We start from the raw sequence: 23,089 nt of genomic DNA, 5'->3' as shown, positions 1-23,089 counted from the left end.
TACCCACATAATCATAATACAGCACCATCACAGAATTTTAATGATGGTGGTCACCGGACTGAAACATGGCTGCCCATACTGATAAAACATTTACATATCACTACATTCAAAGACACATTCAGAGTTTAAGAGTCAAACAGTCGGCTGTCTAGTTAATATACTGCTCTGAATAACATAAATGTAAATAACTACAATAAGTGCTTGTAAGCATGTAAAGCATATCTGGCTAATTTACAGATAGATTTAGCAGGAAGACTTTTCATTTTAAAGAACTTTCCAGTCTCTCTGTCCTTTTATCTATCAAGGAAAGAAGAAATAAGATACATCTCCAGTTATAATTAGATTCTCAGTTATAAGGTTGAAGCAACCCTGGGCACACACAAAATATTTATTTAGAATTTAAAAAAAAAAAACTTTTTTGTCATAGAATTTTTAACTTTGACATTTGTATCGTATTTATAATTTGTAAGTGTGTTACGGGTTTCATCTTTCACTGCTGAATAACTTCTTAGAAGAAACCTGACTGATGGTATGCGAGGGGCATAGCGGTTCAACCCTTAACTAGGGCAGACATGCAAACCAAGGTCAAATAAATTAAAAAGGTATGTTTTGGACATGGTATGTTTGGCATATTCCATATGCACTGAACATTTGCAACTTTCATTGTTATAACTTCCTTAAATGACTAAAACATAAATTAACCCCAAAATGCAGTAAAAAGAAGAACCAACACAAAAAAGGTTACAAGTTATGTTTTGGAGTTCTTAACTAGCAAAGGTAACCACAACCTGGTAGCAGTAAATGTCTGTTCTTTGGGCTGCTGTCAGTTAGCTGAGCTTAGGGACTGACTCACAATATCTAGTATATATATATATATATATATATATATATACTGTATATTATTTATATATATACGTATATATATATATTCATGATATTATACAAGGCTAATTATAAGTTAATTCCCATTTACATAACATGGTGGATGTTTGACAGATGAACCTAATTTTCTGCTTAACTTCTCAAAACACATAGTGACACTGACGTTCAGAAGAAGCTCCTGTGGACAACTTTAAATACCTGGCTTATTACTTTTAAATGGCTACTGAACCTTTCAGCAGGTCCAGAAAGGAGAATACATTTTTTTTTTTTAGATTTTATTTCTTCTTTAAGTTCTTTCTGTGCTCAATAATTCCCCTAAAACTTTGATGCTCCTGGCTATTTGCAATCTAACAGCTTCCAAAACATGAATGAATTTAGATTTTTTTTTTTACTATTGTATGCCTTATTAGTAGCATTTGGATGTATGATAAAATACTGTGTCTGAATTAGAACTCAACTCCAATTGCCGTAAAATTTGCTCTTTATTATGTTTAGCATTCATGAAAATCCTGTAGTTGATGCATTCTGGTTCAGCATCTATGGAAATCTGGTTTGAAAAGTAACCATACAGACAAGTTACTATAGCAACCTTAGATAAACCCTGTAACATAAGAGTAGTAGGGTGGTGCTTACATGCAACAAAAACCAGTGAATAATCCAAGCATAAGTCTTTGAAAAACTATAGAACAATTCTGTTGCTCACAGCATGAGGGGGTGATGTTTAATACATAAAGATCCTAAAGCTTCCGAATACAAAAATACAAAAACACTTAGCATACTATGTAACACTTCAAAGTAGAGAATGTGACAGTAATACCATATAAAGAAGTGTTTTCTCAGTATATAAGCCATGTATGTAATGGTTTGCTAACATTAATAGATGCACATGTAGGGGACTTATAAAATAGTTACCATTTATGTTTACTGGCAGTTCCCTAGAGATATAGACAGCTAGATGTGGGTACTAAATTGCAGATGGGAAGGGAAAACTGTTTCCTTATCTTGTGTCAAGGTGTGCTCCTGGCAGTTCCATTTACAAACATAGGTGCCAAATTCACAAGTTCTAACTCAGATGCACCAATGAGGTATACATTAAAGTCACAGCAGTAAAATAAGAGGTCTGCATAGTGTACAAAGAGCCATTTATACACCACCTGTCATAGAACAGGCATTAAATGGGCTGATTACCTTAAAGTTACAGTTTTAGATGGTTAGCTTTTTATTCTTTGAAAAAAAAACAAATCATTACAATTCATACACCATATGAAAGATGTACAAAATCTATCATTTTATGACTTGGTTGAATACCAAATTCTGTAGATCAAATATTGAACCAAATTTTTTTTGCTTTTCAAAATTCTCAAGTGATTATATTTACTTACCTAACACCCCGGGCAGGTGTTTCTATCAGCAGAAAACTGCACTGGCTTGGGGGTTCTTCCAGCAAACACCAGAAAGTAATCCTCTTCCTGCTTCTTCTTTCTTCTCGCAGCTAAACATTCAAATTAGAGTGAAAAGCCAAACTTTAATGGAAAAGACGATCATTTCATTCTACTGTGCATGCATATGCCCCGGGAAATTTGAAGAATGAAGAAGCAAAGAACATGAATGCTCCATGGTACTCGCTGCCAGAACCCCATGTAGGTGCAGTTTTCTGCTGGTAGAAGCATAGGCCCATGGTGTCAGGTAGGTAAATATAATCACTTGAGGGGGGCCAAACTTTTGGCACTACAAGCAAAAAATACTTTTGTTCTCTTTTAACAGTTTTGAAAAACAAAAAAAAACCACTTGGGTGTGCCTAACTTTTGGTACCCCCAAGTTCTCCATTAAATATTTTCATTTTCTCTTCTGCAACTCTTGTCTTACAATTTTAGATCTATTTATTTTTTATATCTATCTATTTTAAATCTTTTTGCCAGCTGTACTCCATGCTGGAAGATGGATGGTAGAGGCCCTGAAAAGCATGTTACTAAGTTCTGTAACACACACACACACACACACACACACACACACACACACACACACACACACACACACACACACACACACACACACACACACACACACACACACACACACACACACACACACACACACACACACACACACACACACACACACACACACACACACACACACACACACACACACACACACACACACAATGTTTCTTAGGAGATGGGCTGTTTTCCTCTCCTTTCAGAAATGCTAAGCAGATTCAAATGCTCATTGTTCAATGTAAAAAAGAATAGAACATTCATAGCCAGCCCATACTATTAATCAAATGGGACATGGTCTGTGCACAGAAATACAGAAAAAGTCAAAAGATGCTTTTATATCCTAAATTGAATAGATATGAATGCATTCTATATAAAACCAGCAAAGCTGGTATTGTTGTTCCTATAGCTTTGATACATGGCAAGTTATATAATGTACCGTGTGATCGGTCAAACTAACTAGGTTTGCTCAATAAATCAATTACCAAATCCATAAATATATATACTATAAGGACCTGATTTATTTTTATGTTTTTCACTATAAAAAGTTCATTATTATTTACACATTTTTTTTACCAGCAGTTAAACCATCTAAACTAAATTTATCATGATAATCATTATAAGGAAATGTATCCCAACACAAAAAAAGCAATCCAGGATAGTAAATTCAAGCCAGCATTATTTTATAATAATGGAAAAAAATGCTACCCTTGGTTAAAACGGTTTGCACAACCTCAGGGCAAGATATTAATTTAGGCAAATAAATCTCTGAGGAAATATTGAACAATGGTTTACACTTTTGACAAATGTTGTACTTATAAAAATGAATGGAAAAAAATGCACACATTTTTTACTTGAATACTGTATTAGTAAATCAGCACCAACTATTGTAAATGGCCTAAGGGAAGGGAGCCAACCATGCTGTGCATGTGCAAGCTGATCTGCAAACTGATTACTATGACTTCTGAATTGCTACAGAAGGTTTAAGCTTTTATTGTCTATTAAAGTCCACATGGTGCAACATGACAAACTCCTCCTTCCTTTGGAGTGAATGGTGTTCCTCTGGTGCATGATGCACTGCATTATAATATAATGGACTCTGTTTCATCCGTAAATAAACCTGATTTACTCAGCAATAAAAAGGCAATGTTTGCAATTTCTCCATTCTCTAGGTTATTTCCTTGCAGCAAATTTAACTGAGGTAATTAATCATAGTGGCACAACTTGAGTTAAAGCTTAGTTTGACCATGGTTTTAATTTCAGTTGTAGTAATGCCCATGTGAAAAACATCAAGATCAAGTTATTCATTGTAATACCTTGTATTACATACTTTATGTGTAAGGAGACAGAGAAGATATACCTCCCATTTCAGCAATCTGTCATCCTTCCGACTGCCTATCCCTGCATCTCACCTCCACTCACCATAGACATCATCAGAAAGTCTCATTAGTGAAAAAGCAATTTGATCAGACAGGGGTCAGACAAAGCACCAGGGGTGCTGAGAGCTTTAAATGACATTTGTGAAAAGAGGAGAACCCAGAGTGCTGATTAAAACATCATATAAAGGGTGCCACTATTAGAGAAAGCAACTGTTTGGGGAAGTAGGGAGGAAGGTAGCTCCAGAGCTCCAGCACCATGCAGCTGATCAGATCAACTGCCTGAAAGATTCCCATGAGGTGACGGAAGCTTCTATTTAGAGTCGATACACACGGGGGGCCGCTCTGAACTCACAACCCTGTGGCTGCTCCCATATAATCTGGTAATATAATTTGGTAATCTCAAAACCAAAAAAGGATGGCACTCCGGTAAAAAAGGCAGGTTTATTGCAGAATCCTGCAGATGTACATAGACTTACACATTTCGGGAGCATAATCCCTTAATCATAGGCTTCGATTTAGAGTGCAGTACTGTTGAGATCTATTTTACCACCAGTGAGATGGCCCATAATAATGTTTTTTTAGACCAAAAAGGACCAAAGGTTTAAAAGAAGTCAAAAACCACATTGCCCAAGCTAAGTAACCCAAAGCAATTTTCTTGCAATGATTAACAAGGCATTGTCCAATAAGATTTCTGCTTTTTAGTGCATGCTTTTATTATTTTATAACAAAATCACAAGATTGATTCCAAATCTTATGCTGATTAGCCTTCAGGATGAGCCCATTTATGCAATCACTTGATTTTTTTTCTTGGGGGGGGGTCCACCCACACTTTTAAGACAACTTTATTAGGGTAACTGTGCTGTTTTGGGTGCTTTGAGTTCCACATTTTAAATAGCCCAAAAATACCACACGCAAATCTAGACCTGAATCTACATTTCCTGACGTCTGGCAGCACATGCAAGTTTATAGTTGGTTGGAAACATGTACAGAGGTGTATTCAGAAAAGTATCGATCAATGTGTAAGGTCACAAGGCAAATTCAGGAATATTTGGGGGCACTTTGTTTTTGAGGTTAAACAATATGCCCAAAACAGTCCAATGCATCACTGCCCTTATTGTAATGACTTGGCATTTAAGCAACTCATAGGATACAAATATTTGTTATTTCATTTTTACTGCTGTCTAAAAAAAATATAACAATGAAACAAAGAAATGCAAAAATGTTTTTACAGATTTTTCCCCCTGTTCCAAGTGAAACAATGTTCCTATATTAGTAAATTACTAATTACTAAAGTAAAAACTTTCCATAAAGTTAATAATTTCTTAAAGAAAATACTATAAAATCAGTAGCCAAAGGCAGCAATACATAAGAAAAGCAAAACATCCAACTGAATAAGCAAAGGAAACATGAGCTGCAATTTAGACACAATCAATTATGCTTTATAAATGTAGTTTTAATAAAAGTTCTGGTCTAGTAATCATGATCTGTTCAACACATTGCTGAAATGAGCTAATAGCAGAAAGCAATTTGCAGCAACTTCTGCTTGCTTAACAAACACTTGTTATGTTAATTGTGATTTCACACTTGGCAGAACATGGTTGCCTCCAGGTAACATTCAGTTCACAGGACATTTACCATTTAGATTTACTTAATATTATTCACCATCTGAGATGCCTTCAGGTGACCAATTGGCCAGATATAATTTGGATAACCATTTGTTTAACTTATATAATACCTTATTTGTAATATACAGCATCACATTTTTTCACAGCGTGTCTAACTGGTGACCTGGAAACAACAGTATCAAGTTTAGAAGATTTGCATTTGAATTGCATTTGTTAGATGGATTTTCATAACAGATCTTTTACTGCTACAATGACAGCAGGAACCCCTACTGGGACTTGAGCCAGCAAAACATGGTTATTTCAGTTTTGTTATGAAGACAAACCAGATCCTTCAAAACCCCTTTTTAGGCTGTCTGTTTAACCTTTTTCTCAGAAGTTATGCTTCTACTAGCGAGCTCTTGTATATGCTTAGAAATGTAGTGACTCTAAGTTAATGAAAATATAGCAATAATCTGCTTTTAGTATGTGTGTACACGTCTGTATTATAACTGCCCATCTAAGCACTGCTCCGCTGAGTAAAGAAGAGAGATGTGAACTGAAGTAAATAATAGGCAATGCGGCTCCTAATTCTCCAGACTTCTCTTATTCAATTACTATCCATGCCCCAATTTTAAGAAGATCTATGAATATCAGTAGAGGCTATAGGTTTCTGTAGCATATTTGTTTAGATCAGTTGTTCACCCTTGCAGAATATATGCAATCCTTTCTGGCACAAACTGCATCATATTTCATCTAAACAAAAACAGTGCCCTCATCCTCCTAGAAAAAAGAGAACTTTGCAAACAGTCTGCAACTTGGAGACTGAATCAAACTGATTAAATGTTCATTCAAAAAATTCTTGATAATTAGTAAAGCAAAACTAAATATAACATTTCCTAAACTCTAAAGGGCCAATTTATTAAACCATAAGTTTTTCGGGTCAGGCTTTTTGACCACAAAAATCTTTTTGTGGGAAAAACTAGTGACTTTTTTGGATTTATTATGGGACAAAACAGCAACAATTCCAAATACAAAAATATTCCAGCATAAACCTGGCAAAATCATGTAGAAGTCAATCGCAGATGTCCCTTTTACAACTTGAAGATCTTTCTTTGATTTGTGGTTTTATAGGTTTAGGGTGTTAGTTGTTCGAGAAACTGGAAAAGATGCAGTTTTTGCAACTTTTCTGCAACTTTTCTGTGACTTTTCCTAATCATGCATTCTTGCCCAATGGAACCATTATTCCTAGATATGAAAGGTCTATTTTAAAGCAAAATGTTTTGGTTTATACATTTCATATCTGACAAGTGTCAGCACTTTCTACTTCATTTGTCTTTTGCCTAGTTCTTTTGTGTTGCATTTTAACAGCCATAAGTTGCACCAATTGTCTTTTTTCATTATTCTTTAAAAAGGCTTTATTTTTTCTCTTTGCTTTTTTTTGTGTAGCACTTTTTAGGGGCAGATTTATCAAAATGTGAGTTTAGGACTCACCCAGGTTCTATTCATTTTTATTGGACTTTTAGAACCAAATTTATCAAATGGTGAGTTCTAACTTTCACTCATTGATAAATACATTTCTAAAAATCCCATAGGAATGAATAGAACATGGGTATAGCAACACAAAGGAAATAGGCAAAAGACAAATGAAGTAGATATGAAATGTATAAACCAAAACATTTTGCTTTAAAATAGACCTTTCATATATAGGAATAATGGTTCCATTGGGCAAGAATGCATGATCAGGAAAAGTCACAGAAAAGTTGCAAAAAATGCATCCAGTTTCTCGAACAATAACTACAACTTTTTTGTATTGTCGCACAAAAGTCAGCGTTAAAAACACCCTAAACCTATAAAACCACAAATCAAAGAAAGATCTTCAAGTTGTAAAAGGGACATCTACGATTGACTTCTACATGATTTTGCCAGGTTTTAGCTGGAATATTTTAAAAATCAAAACCTACATTTTGATAAATATGCCCCTAAAATTATTGTTAAAAGTAGCTCATGAGATGGGTACATTTATCAAAATGTGAGTTTAGAGATTCTATTCATTCCTATGGGATTTTTAGAATTGTTTTTTTCAATGGCTGTAAGTTAGAATTCACCATTTGATAAATATGGTTCTAATAATCAAATAGGAATTAACAGAACGTGGGTGATTTTTTATTTACTAAGCTATATAAGCTATATGAGTCCCCATATACCTTGAAGCATTATGTGTGCCCCTTATTCGAAATTTTAATATAAGAATAAAATGTGTTGTTTTAGGGACCCAAGAACCAAATCACCTTTTCATGTATCACATGTTCACTAGTGCAGGGATAAGCCTGGGATACACTAAAACTTCTGAATGAGTGCTATGCCAGATAGCATAGCTTCAAATAAACCTTGTACTACAGTTGCTTATTTTGTAGCGGGATTCTTTGTCAAAATGTCATTTTGATAAGCTTCTTTTAGACAGTTCATCTTCCAAATACAGGAATGGTATGGTTGTATTTTGTAAGACTTTCTTGATTAAGGGGTTATTAAGTTTCATATGTGTTTTTCTGTATTCACTGTTCAAATTGAACAAAAGACTTCAGTTCCTGGGTTTTTTTTGTCTTCTTTTTTATTATAAAACACTATAGACGACCTGTAAATAAATGTTCAGAGCTTTGTTGTCTCTTAAATATACAGAATATTACTCAACAGTAAAATCTACATTTTCTTTTCCTTAACCACTTCAAAGAATATCATTCTAATATGTTCATAATACTTCAACATTTCATTAAATAATAACAGGAATAAAATCACTTTGGAAAAATATATCAATTTTGATATATGTTAGGTTGGCTAAATCAGAGTTTGCCAAACTATTTTGTGCACTGAACTCATTTTGTAGATTAAAAAGTTGGGTCTCTGTGAGGGCTGAACTTCATGGTGCACTGTTGTCCGACACGTCTCCATGCAATGACATGTCGGATGTGCAGAAGAGAATGGAACTTAATGTGAAATTGCAGGTGCAAACTACATGTATTCAACTTTCGGATGAAAATGCAGCGTGGGCCAATTTATAGTCCGCCCTATCTGATTTCATGGAAGGGGCGGGGCAATCAGGCGGAAATCTATAAAAACCAAACACTGGAGGTGGAGTGGAGCATAGTAATGTCACAGGCGGGCTAGACGCATGGTGAAATTAAGCTCGAACCCACCCTCAAAAGTTGTGTGGAAGTTGGGCAAACCTGCCCAACCCATGGTTAAATCCACAAGTTAAATCCGCTTATTCGAACATCACTAGTCACAATTATCTAAAACAGTACTGGAATATGTTTATTCACATTATTTCTAATAATTGAAATGCAATATTGTACCACTTTAAATAGTGAAGAGCATAGAAAATGCAGTTTGAACAAGAGCTACTGGTGTAGAATTTGTAGAATTTTTGTTTTAGTTAATTCTCACTAGAACTGTGTTATAGTATGATAAAAAAAAATATCAGGGGTAAGGTGAAAACCAGAAGGAGTTATTTTCTATTAACTTATGGCCCAATGTAACCCATCATTCCTAGACATGAAAGGTCTATTTTAAAGCAAAATGTTTTGGTTTCACATCTGACAAATGTCAACCCAGATTTCTTGTCAGCACTTTCTACTTCATTTATCTTTTGCCTAGTTCCTTTGTGTTGTATTTTGACAGCCATAAGTTGCACCGCCTATTACTTAATGCAAATGTCTTTTTTTTTCATTGTTCTTTAAAAAGGCTTTCTTTTCTTTTTTTTGAGTGACACTTTTTACTGTTAAAAGTAACTCTTAAAGATCCCATATGTAGGAGTCCCCATATACCTTGAAGCATTATATGCACCCCCTATTTGAAATTTATTATAAGAATGAAATTTGTTGTTTTAGGGACCCCACACAAACAAAGCAACAATTACATTAAAAACAGTCTTATATTTAAAATAGATTTAACAGCATTTCATTTTCATATTTCTGAAACCTTTAAACATCTTTTATATAGTAAAAATGCAAATCATGTTAGATTTGATTGTAATTGTCATTGCATGTGCTCTTAAATCTCTAGTCTTGTAAATGGAACTACTGTATATATTCTTTTTAATTGGTAGTCCTACTTGCTTTTCCTTTTTTTCCTACTCTGATGATGATAAAATTGGCAAAGGCTATGCTTAAATATATTGCATTCAGATTGGATTATAGGGAAAGTCTTAAGATTAAACCACTTCTGAAATGTTATTATTAACCTGTATGCTTAATTTATGCTTTATTTAGATTTTTTACTAGTGTTTATTAGTATGATGCAATTGATACAAGACAAAGCAGTACATTTTACTCATTCCACTCTGTTCAGTGAAAATGGTATTCCTATTAATATGCACTTGACTACGGGTCTGAATGCTTTAATGCCATCATTTCAACGACCATGTTATTGAATGCATATTATTTGCCTTGTGTTTGAAAGGCCAATGAAATACAATAAGCATTTTCAAAGGAGAAAGGGAGCACAAAAAGTAATTTTTTACTGGTTCAATATTTCAAAGAACAGACATGTAACCTTCCAGTGACCCAAACAAATAGGGGAAAAAAACACAATCTCCAACTAGCAGAATGGGATACACGATTCTTCTGTTGCTGATGAGGAAACTGAAGAATAGATCAGCTGACACCAATTCATCATTGAATTGCCTGCCTGTGTGGTTCAAATGTGCATTAATTCTACAACTGGCTGCCAGCTTTTATATCTCTATATAGATATTCTATAATTGCTGCTAAATACCATCCACAAACTATATATATATATGTGGAGGATTATATATATATATATGTGTATATATATATATATATATATATATATATATATATATATATAGTTTTAAAAATAAGCAGTATTTTGGTAATGGGGTGTATCATGCCTTAAGGCTACTAAAATGCATTTAAACATTAAAAGAAATAGGATCAGTCAAGAATGACTAATTGCTTGTACAAATAGGACACAATGGGACATATTTTAGAGCTTTCTGAATGATTATAGATGCCATACATTTTATACTTTTTATTCTTATTCATGTATTATTATTTCTGCAAAACCTTGGAGGCTCATTTGTGCAGGAGCAGTAGTGCATACTATATACAATACCAAAAAGTGCTCTTTGCAACAGTGTCCTATTTCATTAATCAAATCTTAGTTTTGTTTTGCCTTTTTTCAAGAGTGTACCTTGAACTTTATGTTAACGAAGCTAGCATAAATCCATGTTAATATTTGATCTTCACTTTTTTTGCAAGATTAAGGCATGACATTTCCCCTTATTTGGAAACACTGGACATAAAGGGGAAGATTTATCAAAGTGTAAAAGGAGCTCACCAAAGCAAAATTCTGCTACGCTCTATTCATTCCTATGGTAACCGTTCACCCATTGATAAAAACCTCTAAGAATCCCGCAGGAATGAATAGAGAGTAGCAGAATTTTACTATGGTGACATTTTGATAAAGCTGTCCCTAAGTATTTCAGATAACAGATCCCACACCTGTATCCTCCTGTTATTGAAGATTGCACTGTACTTTATGTTTCTTAAAGGGATACTGTCATGGGAAAAAACATTTTTTTCAAAATGAACCAGTTAATAGCGCTACTCCAGCAGAATTCTGCACTGAAATCCATTTCTCAAAAGAGCAAACAGATTTTTTTATATTCAATTTTGAAATCTGACATGGGGCTAGACATTTTGTCAATTACCCAGCTGCCCCAAGTCATGTGACTTGTGCTCTGATAAACTTCAATCACTCTTTACTGCTGTACTGCAAGTTGGAGTGATATCACCCACTCCCTTTCCTCCCCCAGTAGCCAAACAAAAGAACAATGGGAAGGTAACCAGATAGCAGCTCCCTAACACAAGATAACAGCTGCCTGGTAGATCTAAGAACAACACTCAATAGTAAAAACCCATGTCCCACTGAGACTCCTTCAGTTACATTGAGAAGGAAAAACAGCAGCCTGCCAGAAAGCATTTCTCTCCTGAAGTGCAGGCACAAGTCACATGACATGGGGCAGCTGGGAAATTGACAAAATGTCTAGCCCCATGTCAGATTTCAAAATTGAATATAAAAAAATCTGTTTGCTCTTTTGAGAAATGGATTTCAGTGCAGAATTCTGCCGGAGCAGCACTATTAACCGATACGTTTTGAAAATTTTTTTTTTTCTGATGACAGTATCCCTTTAAGTACAGATTTACACGTGGATAGGGCTAAAAAAAGACACAGTTCAAAGAACTATCTAAAAGTTTTTCTTTTTTTTTTTATCTCTATAGGATGTAATGCCACTGCAACAATCTACGGCAAATTACTCGGCTACGAAGGAATAACAAATTGGGCTTCTTGCTGTCATATCAAGCCACAAAAGTCATGAAGACCAGCCTTCGGGTCATTTTGTTAGCTTTATTTTCCAAAGCTGTTTTGCTTTCCTCAAGTGACCACAACTTTGTGAGGAAAGAAATAAAGTTTGAGGGTGACCTTGTTTTAGGAGGGTTATTTCCTATAAATGAGAAAGGTAGTGGAATGGATGAATGTGGCAGGATTAACGAAGATCGAGGCATCCAGCGACTTGAAGCTATGCTTTTTGCAATTGATCAGATTAACAGAGATAGTTTACTTCTTCCAGGAGTCAAATTAGGAGTTCATATTTTGGATACCTGTTCAAGAGACACATATGCTTTGGAGCAATCCCTTGAGTTTGTTAGGGCTTCTTTAACTAAAGTGGACGAAGCTGAGTATATGTGTCCAGATGGGTCATATGCCATTCAAGAAAACAGCCCCTTGCCTATTGCAGGAGTCATTGGTGGCTCCTACAGCAGTGTTTCTATACAGGTAAGTCATTTAAAACTTGTATATGCTTTTATACAATGTTCCTAAACTTGTACCCTGACCATGACATTCTATAGATATATACATATATAGAATATATATCTCCCTGTGAGAACTACAGGGCTTACATAAGCAGAGCAAGGACACAGGTTCCCATTAGTACCCATTTAGGTGTCTATAATAATACTGAGGGTTTGCCTGCCAATTTTATGTGAGGGTGTCTAAAGGATCAAATCCCTACATATGCACGCAATGGAAAATAAAATAGACGTTAAAATGGTAATTTCTTAAAATATATAAGTATCCATACATATATTCTAGAGAATGAGGGCAGGTGGTCATATATAGGAAAAAGAGTGAGCAGTAGGACCTCAGCATGCTGTCAGCATCCTTTAACTAGGAGGCATAAATAGACCTAGACCTAATTATTTTTTATAGTGATTAGATTTGTCTTCAGCATATGCTGATAGTTTTCCATCAGTTGCATTTCAGTTATTTTATATTTGAACTGGGAGAAAGCAAGCTCTGGGGAGAACTGTGTGGCTATGACCTACTTTGCTAAGCAGAGTATGTTTGCCATACGATGTTACAATGTTTAGCAAGAATGGAAAACAAATAAAAAGCAAATATGGGTTAGGGGAAATATCATGTATTTATATGTGTATGTATTTACATCTACTTGCATATGCAGTGCTGTAAATTATAAATGTGATGTTAAAGTGGAAAGAGTATTTTAAAGAATTTTACTTTTGCTACAAAGGGGCTTATTTACTAAAAAAAATATTGAAATATTGCTTCTTTAAATTTTCCCACACAATTGACTTTATTAATTCTAGGGCAGTTGAGGCCAAAGCAAATTCAACAACTATCTTTGAAGGCCCAGCGTGTCATTGGCACTGTCTATGCCTCAACAAACAAATAGGAATTTCATCTGTAGTCTGTATTTTATAATAAAAAAGTATTTTTTTTAATTTAGGGTAATATATGGACATGGCAAAAAGTTTACCAGATGTTTAATATCCTGCCCTTTCTTTTTATTAATGGAGAAATGACAGGTATTATTAAAGTAGAATAGTAAACAACACATTCATATAATGTTATGCAGGTTTTGTTTGGGTTATAGAAAAAGGCATTAGCATTTCAGTGATATTTATTAGATCAGAAGGTATAAGATATGTATCATTTTGGTACATGAAGCTAGCTATTCCTCTCATACTGTTGTCACAGGGAATGGGAGACAATTATGAGTCAAAGTACAGGTAATGGACCTGTTATCCTGAATTATTGGGACCTTTCAGATAACAGATCTTTCCATAATTTGAATCTTCATACCTTAAGTCTACTAGAAAATCATGTAAACATTAAATAACCCCAATAGTTTGGTTTTGCTTCCAATAAGGATTAATTATATCTTAGTTTGGATCAAGTAAAATGTACTTTTTTTATTATTACAGAGTAAAAGGAAATTATTTTTTAAATATTTGGATAAAATGGAGTCTGGTGATTTGGGAATCAAATGGAGTCTGGTGATTTGGGAAACAAATAAGGGTATGTCACACAGTATATACACCGACAGCATAAAGGCCAATCTGTTTTGCAGCCTTCCTATATGTGAAGTGACAGGAGTAAATAAGATTCACCTATCACTGTGCACATGGAGTAGATTTCTGACAGAAAATGCAAACAATAACAGTACCCTAAGTGGTTATAATACAAAGGCCAAAGGAACCCATAGCAACAATCAGTGTAGTAATTGTTACTTGAAGTTCCTAAACCTGACTGTTTAGCCAACCTGACTGTTCCTTCTCAACCTGTCAGTTACAGTTTCTAAGATTATTGCTGCACAAATATGGCAGCCCCATCATAGGGAATCAGATAGGCAATGCAAAAAAAACAGGTAAATGATTTTATTGCATAATTATGAATAGCAATCAAAGACAAAGATGATAGATGAAAAAAGGTTTCATTTCTGGTGTTGGTATTTCTTTAAACTGCACAGTACAGATCAAAGGAAGTCTGTGTTAATGATGTTAATATATAATACATCACATTTTAAAACTGGAAATGAATTTAAGTATAACCCGTTGCCATAATTGACTGCACAGATAGATAATATTTATCCTATCTGTCAACATAATTGTTTGTATGGCAGGTGGATGTGTGCAAGAACTCATTACTTTAGACCTAATAATCAATCATGTCTCATTTTAATGTCAATGCTCTTTATTATTTGTTTTAAGGATATGTAGATGGTTCTTTGGTTTTGACCCCAGGGAGTAAGTTCCCTATGCTGATAATTGTTGGGCATGCATCTTAAGGCCTGAAATAAGGAGTGGTCTCTATAGTTTGAGGCTGAATATCTGGACACGGATAAAGAAGTACTACATAAAGCAGTGATCCTTTGTGTAAATTGCTAGTTCTGAATCAATGGGGACTGAGGGTTCTCTGTGAAGCTGAAGTGAATAAAACACTGGTTGGGAGTGTATGGCATTTGCCAGATCTTGAATGTAGGGTGTTTAATGTTATTACCAGTAAAGCCCCTCAGGTTTACAAAATATTCTAGGTATTTATAGTTTTTTTTTGTTTTCAGCCTCAGTGTGTTCTAATAAGGCAGTTTGCACTTAGCACTCAGTATACATCTTTTCCTTCATATACACTGTATACAGAAAGGGTAACTTTCATTGGTATGAACATGCACCCAAACTGTTGTACTGTACATGTTTAATTATTTGTCACAGATTTTGTTCTTATAGTTTTTGATATATAAATTATTTTTAGTGTACTCACTCAACCTAATTTTTTTCTACTGCAAACAACTCAACTTTGTTGTCAGGAGTGCATTGCAAATTGATGACTCATGCTGTGATCAGCCAGTCAGAGCAGGTGAAATGTGTCAGTGACTCACAATGCAAGTGTGTTGATCTTGAAAATTAAGTTAATTAACTTGAAAATAAAATGTTAAATATATAAACAAATGTAGGTAGAAATAATAGACTGTAAATATCTGGGAAACATACTATAGTTGCTCACTGGAAGAACCCTGGGCCAGTGCAGTTTTCTGCTGATAGGAGCAACGGCCTTGGGTGTCAGGTAAGTCAATATTATCACTTTGTGTGCCTACGTTTTGGCACCCCCAAGTGTAAGTGTTTGCCTTCTCCTTTAATAAACATTATACTATAGAACTGACAGTTTACTTTTGTTCTTGCTTTTTTTAACATTTATTCAAATTTATCAAATATTGTAGAAGTTTATTTCAAGTATAATAATATATCAGTCATACATTTGTCTTGCTGTACAATCCAAGTTTAGTTTTTGCAGTTTAAACACCCCCAATTTTCATCACTGAAACATTTTTTTCACACCCCTGTTTTTCAACAAAGTCCAAGCAAACATGAAGACCCAAAAAGCACAGTAAGTTTTTTTAATAAAAAAATAACCTTTATTAATGTTAATGAGATAAAACTCATCAAAGTGTGAATTTGCCACCATAATTAGTAAAATAAAATAGAACTGATTTACCAGAAACCATAAAAACGTCCACCAGATCTTCATGTTGAACAGTGGATAACTGTGACCCTTCTCTGTGCTGCATTCAGTTTGTCAGCTAGAATGTAGAGTGCTAAAAGCTAGAGTGTAAATTAAAAGCAAGTGATGGAAAGTTCATAAAGGAGGATGGAATGGTGGTGCAATCAGCAGATTACTGCAGTTAAATGCATAATTACAACACATGGTTTGGACTACAAGGCTTCTTTATCTAGTGATACAAATCAGTGACCAAGGAATTTCAAAAGTAGAGACCTACAGCATGGATTACAATGATGAATTGTTATCCAACATTTTTCCTTGAACTTCTATTGTCAGAAAATAAATCTTGTTGCAGGCAAAACTATTTGATACAGAATTTATATCTAGTTTGCTGATTATACCCTTATTTTGTGTTCACAGGTTGCTAATTTGTTGAGACTTTTCCACATTCCTCAAATAAGCTATGCTTCCACCAGTGCCAAACTTAGTGACAAATCTCGGTATGACTACTTTGCTAGGACAGTGCCACCAGACTTCTATCAAGCAAAGGCAATGGCTGAGATTTTAAGATTCTTTAACTGGACATATGTCTCTACTGTTGCCTCAGAAGGAGACTATGGGGAGACAGGAATCGAAGCCTTTGAACATGAAGCAAGGTTGAGAAACATATGCATTGCCACATCGGAAAAAGTTGGAAGGTCTAACATTAAAAAGTCATATGATAATGCCATAAAGGAGCTCTTACAAAAGCCAAATGCAAAGGTTGTTGTACTTTTTATGAGGAGTGATGACACTAGGGAGCTTCTGGCAGCTGCTAATAGATTTAATGCTTCCTTTACATGGATTGCCAGTGATGGATGGGGAGCCCAAGAAAGCATTGTTAAGGGTAATGAACATATTGCATATGGAGCAATTACACTGGAGCTTGCTTCTCATCCTGTTAAAGAATTTGACAAGTACTTCCAAAGCCTTACACCTTACAATAACCACCGTAATCCATGGTTCAAGGATTTTTGGCAGCAAAAATTTCAGTGTTCATTGCAGAACAAAAACCAGCAGGTAAAGTTTTGTGATAAACGTCTCAATATCAACAGTTCTAACTACGAACAAGAATCCAAAATAATGTTTGTGATCAATGCTGTTTATGCAATGGCCTATGCATTAAACCAAATGCAGCGTACTGTGTGCTCAAACACCAACATGCTGTGTGATGCCATGAAGGTCTTAGATGGGAAAAAACTCTATAAAGATTATCTGCTGAAAGTAAATTTTACAGGTAAGTTTTTTTAGCTTTTGTTTCCTTTTTTATCTGTACTAATGTATGATGTAGGCACTAAATTATCTGAACTATCAAAAGCTGATGGTGCTTAACTGGATTTGGGTGATTTGGAAGATTATGGAATGGGTTTAAAGGAGTTGTTCACTTTTGAGCTAACTTTTACTATGATGTAGAGAGGGATATTAAGAGACAATTTGCAATCGGTTTTAATTTTTTATTTGTGGTTTTTGAGTTATTTAGATTTTAATTCAGCAGTTCTCCAGTTTGCAATTTCAGCAATCTTTTTTAGATGTGGTCAGTGACCCCATTTGAAAACTGGAAAGAGTCAGAAGAAGAAGGCAAATAATTCAAAAACTATAAAAAAGAAAAAATGAAGACCAAGTTACCATAAATGTGAACCACCACTTTAACAGGTTGAACCTTGGCGCAACATTTGAGATGTTCCCTGAGATTGTTCCTGAAAGCACATTTTCAGATTTTCAGAGTTTCAAATGCCAGTGTTTAGGAATGTGAAGAAACAAAGAAGCATGAGCAAAGTTACTGGAGCTTGCTTTCTTATTGCTTAACTTTACCATAGGATGTTGTCTGCTTTTAAACTTGTCGTTAAATTAGTGATCCTGAAAATAGATAAACTGGGTAGGTAGTCAACAGTGCAGATGTTTAACAAATATGGCAATACAATATTCTGATTACTCTACAAAGACTACTGCTAAACTACTCTGATTGGACTTCTATACGAGATGTGCTAAAGGGTTAATAGGATTTGATTTCAATAAAATATTTAGTGGGGGTAAATAAAGAGGCAGTTTAGTGACTTAAACTTCAAGTAATTTTATGGTCCAGTTATTTTAAAGGGGTTTGGAGTGCCTAGGTGGCTTCTAATTTTCTAATATTTTAAAAGCACCTTTGTAAATGCTCACCAAACTCACTGTAAAAAATTAGGGCCCTAATCTGCTGACAGGGTCAAAGAACAAAAAATCGTCAGAGAGATTGTACTGAGCACCCTGTCTTGTGTGTCAACTTTCATTTGTAAAGTAAACTTTTGCAAATTAAATACTAGGAAGGAGTGTTTCTCTTTTATATTTATTGAATGAATAATAATACTGTACCTTACATAGAGATGAGTAGACTCATAGCGTTGCCTGGTCTTTAGTGTTACTTTCAAGTATTCTTCTTTGACATTATGCCTACAGAGGAGTGTTCAGATAATATTTTGAAAGAGACAGCAACTGGACAGCAAGAAGCAGTTTTTTTTTTGTGGATATGTTATGGTGAGCAGCAAATTCATATAGAAGGGCATAAATCTGAAATAGTGAAAACTGAACTGGCAAAGGTTTACTATAGGAAATGGTATAGCTCTTATTCAAGAGGATTTGTATGATCTCCTTAACCTCTTGATAAATATGCACTTAAAATCATATACAAGTGAAAAGACCTTTGACATTTCCCTGTGGTGAACTCTATTTTCACTCTTTTATAAATATTCTCCTTCCCCTTCTATTTAGTAGAAAAGGAAATTCACCAGAGTTTGGATGTCAGAGATTATTAGCATATAACTAGACATACAGCTGACTGTCTGTATAAAACCTTTGCACTATGTGACTGATAAAACTGAGTGAAAAAGAGATTCCTGTTATCCCTAGGGAAAAGGAATGGGAAATCATAGCCTATAGGACATGCTTACTGATGTAGTAATCTTATTGTTCTCCGTGTTCATCCCAGTTACAGTAATCCAGAGATACAAGTAATGCAGTATACAAGGGAAGAACTCCATGTAAGTTATTCCTTAAAAGGACTACCTGCTTATAAACTATATTGCCCTAAGAAGAGGTGGTTGATTTTTCAGTGTCAACAGTCTCTTTCAAACACAATATAATTTGAACAACTGAAAGTACTGGTGGGCCCCAGAGATCTCGCTTTAGGTTTCACACGTTTCATTGCTAATGTTGTAGACAGTTGTAATAAAGGGAAAGGGGTCTGCCTGCCAGCTAGAAAACCAAATACATGATTGGAAATCCATTGTTTCATTCAGAACCCATGCTACTATTTGTGCTTTCCTTAGTTTTATATTAAATTTGTTCGTATTGTTTCAGTCTATTGTTTACCTTCCCTTACCCCTAATCACAATGATCTTATATGGTTGCAGTAAGGTGAGCAAATTCCTAATAAATATTAATATAATAGCTTGCATTTTTTATGATTAAGAACGTATTAATTATATCTGGCTTGGTCCATCAATAGACATAAGGCCAGGGGTCATAACATAGTTTGTGGTATGAGGCTGTATTGATGTACAGGTATGGGATCTGTTATATGAAAATCTATTACTCCATTTTAGCCAAATAAATTTAATTTCTCAAAATTATATCCTTTTCCTCTGTAATACTAAAACAGAACCTTTTACATGATCCAATCATTATTGGAAGCAAAAACAGCCTATTGTGTTTATTTAATGTTTACATGATTTTCTAGTAGGTAAGGTATGAAGATAAAAATTACAGAAAGATCCATTATCTGGAAAACCCAGGTCCGGAGCATTCTGGATAACAGGTCCCAAATTGTACAATACTAACTGAATAAATAAAGTTGGCTACAGCTGGGTAAAGCTTACCATACCACTGGCTTTAACACCAGAACTTGTGCTCAGTGCAGACGCAAGCAGAACCTCACAACACACTTCTACTTGGTAAACCACAAGAAAAAATTTTTTGCTAAAAAGGACAGTTTTTAATAAGGAAAATTCATTGGGATTTTATTTTCCAACAGAAAATAAAAGTAAAATAATAAATTAAGGTATTTTAAAAATTATGTTAACCTCCCCAAGTTTATTATAATGAATGGTTTACTATTTATGATTCATTCATTAAAAAATGAGTAGATTACAGGTCTGATGGCTCATTGAGTGGGTGGTTATTAACCTCTGTACCTAACTGGTCCCAGTTAAAGTAACACCAATAAATGTGTCCTAAAGTAATGAAAATCTACTGTACATATGTCCTGCACTGGTACAGTTGGTGAGTCTCCTTCAGAAACACAACTATAGTTTATGTAAATAAGCTGCTGTGTAGCCATGGAGGCAGCCATTCAAAGCTGAAAAAGGAGAGAAGGCACAGGATACACAGCAGATAACACATACTGTAAGTGCTGTAGTATACAATGACATTCTTCAGTACGTATCTGTTATCTACTGTGTATCCTGTGCTTGAATGGCTGCCCCATGGCTACACAGCAGCTTGTTTATATAAGCTATCGTTGGGTTTCTGAAGTAAACACACCCATTTTACCAGTGCAGTACAACAGTACATTATATTTTCATTACTTTAGGACACTTTAATTTTTTAGTATTAGTGTTCTTTTAAGTAACATGGCAATGGTGTGCATTCACATTTGCAGACAGCTCTGTGAATATGAGATGCCATGGGGTGTGGATATCTGTGTTTTATGTCTGTCTATCTGTCTATCTACCTTTACAGATAGTTATTCTCAAGGAATATAAAGTCTTTTTAACAATAGATTAGCTAGTATATTTTAAGAAAATGTATTTACATAAAAGGACAAAAGAAAAAATACAATAACAATTCATAATTTTATAGAGAAAAATATACCACACATGTGTCTGCTTTTCTGATGTGTTGCTTCAGCATCTCTCAGGAGTATTTCTTTGCTTCAGAAGGCATTTAGACTGACATCTGAGACTACAGTGATTAGCAGTCTCATTGTGGAACAGTTGGCTCTATGGTGCATACACAGTTTTGATTAGCTTGACACAAAGATGTTTGTTATTTATTTTAGCTTAACTAGAAATGTATGCTAAAGAGTTATTATCATGAGCATTGCACAAATGGCACACAGCACTATACAGTAAAGCTATTTTGTTTGAATTAAACAGTTCAATTCTTTGAAAAGAAGCAATTTCAAAGAACTAGACTAGTGCATTTTTAAAGTGAGTTTTTGTTCATTTTATTGATTATAATTACCTGAACAGAAGAAATATAAGAATGGAAATAAAACTACACATTGATGTTATATCCATCTTCATCCCTTCTGGTGTCTAGTTAATACACAACTAATACATTGGACTGGAATATGATACAATGAAGAACATTCATACCAGGATTACAGGGTTTCAGAATTTCAGCATTCAAGTATATTAAGGATAATGTCATACACTCTAACAGTCCGTTATATTATGTAGGGTTAGTTGTTTCTTTTATTCTCCAAATAGTATGTAGAATATCACAAATAAGTATAAACTTTTATCTGTAGTTAAAAGTACAAATGAGAAGAGGTCTTTATTTTCACTTCATAAAGGTTCAGGCCCATCAATCAGTACATTTTAACACTTACCGTCAAAATGAACATTGGTCAGAAAGAAAGTATCTTTTTCTTTCAATACCTATAAAAATAAGATTTTCTCCTGATAAAGTCCAAATAGCAGAAAGGGTAAGTGGGTAAACTTTTGACAGAAGTAGTAGGTACCCAGAAGATGTAATAACCAAGGAGAACCAGACCTCACAATGTTTGAGTTCACATTTGCATTTGTTTATGAGCCTTTAATCTGTTTATAGTACAGTCTAGAAATTATACTGGAGTCAAATTACATTAGCAAACAGAATTGAAGTTATTCAAATTCAAGTACTGCAAAAGATTGTGTCCTTGTGACTCTTATTCTCTCAACACTAGACTACAGTTTGTTTATCACTCATTTCAATAATTTGCATTCACCACATTCTGCTGCCAACTACCTCAACCTGCTCAACCTTCTCTCTACACTGTATTTTTGGTTTCCTACTAGATGGTGCTTGACATAAAAAGGCATTTCTAGAGCAGACCCACACGTACTCTTGAAGATTAAAAGGGCTCAAAGCACAAAACTGTATACATTCAAAAGTTATTCATAAAAGGCACTTACAAATAAATGTTCCTCTATACTCGTGCACTAACTGTGGCAATAGAGACTAACTATGGTGGCCATAGAGGTTCAGATTTTATTTATTGTTCGATGAACGTTTGAATTTTGATCGTACATGTTAATGCAACAATCTAAAACTAACATTCAGACTGAAATTGTATGATTAAGTCCTAAAAATAACAAATCTTATTTTTGCCATTAATAATTGCCAGATAACAAATACATTGTATGTCACCCATGGATATCTTCACAAAGGCAATACATGCACAGATATTATCTTTATTTGGCAAAACATGTCCAAAAACATAATTCAGAGCCCACACTCAGTCCAAAAATAATTTCATACAATTATTTCCATGGTCTATGGCCAGCTTTACTTTGACCAATTAATATACAGTATATGCTTCTAAAAATCCCATAGGAATGAATAGAAAGTGGGTGAGTTTTTCTGCTGTGAGATTTAATTTTACAGTTTGATAAATCTGCCCATTAGACATAAGGAATAAGTTATTTTTTAAGCCAACTCATAAGAGACTTATTGAAAAATAAAAACTGCTTTCACAGTCTATGTAAGAATGTTTTCCCTCCCACTGTCTTCACATTCTAGATAAATGTATATTTTTCCTCTTATGTGTTTAAATTGTTAAGAAGGAAATACT

At 34.5% G+C, this 23,089-nt stretch overlaps 1 protein-coding gene across 2 annotated transcripts in view; it reads left to right on the top strand.

Moving 5' to 3' along the window:
* grm3.S (glutamate receptor, metabotropic 3 S homeolog) overlaps positions 1-23,089 on the top strand; it is a 108,299-nt gene that overhangs the window by 46,878 nt on the left and 38,332 nt on the right. The window contains exons 1-3 of one of the 2 annotated variants that reach the window (XM_018255743.2): positions 2,396-2,568; positions 12,162-12,717; positions 16,660-17,515. In XM_018255743.2, the coding sequence (XP_018111232.1) occupies positions 12,256-12,717; positions 16,660-17,515 (1,318 nt within the window). In that variant the 5' untranslated portion in view covers positions 2,396-2,568; positions 12,162-12,255. Of the gene's footprint in view, positions 1-2,395; positions 2,569-12,161; positions 12,718-16,659; positions 17,516-23,089 lie in introns of those variants that run through there. The other variant, XM_018255744.2, reaches the window with a different exon arrangement.

This window comes from Xenopus laevis, chromosome 3S (assembly GCF_017654675.1).
Source record: "Xenopus laevis strain J_2021 chromosome 3S, Xenopus_laevis_v10.1, whole genome shotgun sequence".
Lineage (NCBI taxonomy): Eukaryota > Metazoa > Chordata > Amphibia > Anura > Pipidae > Xenopus > Xenopus laevis.
Note: the sequence above shows the minus strand (reverse complement) of the source record. Positions and strands in the feature narration are given on the sequence as shown.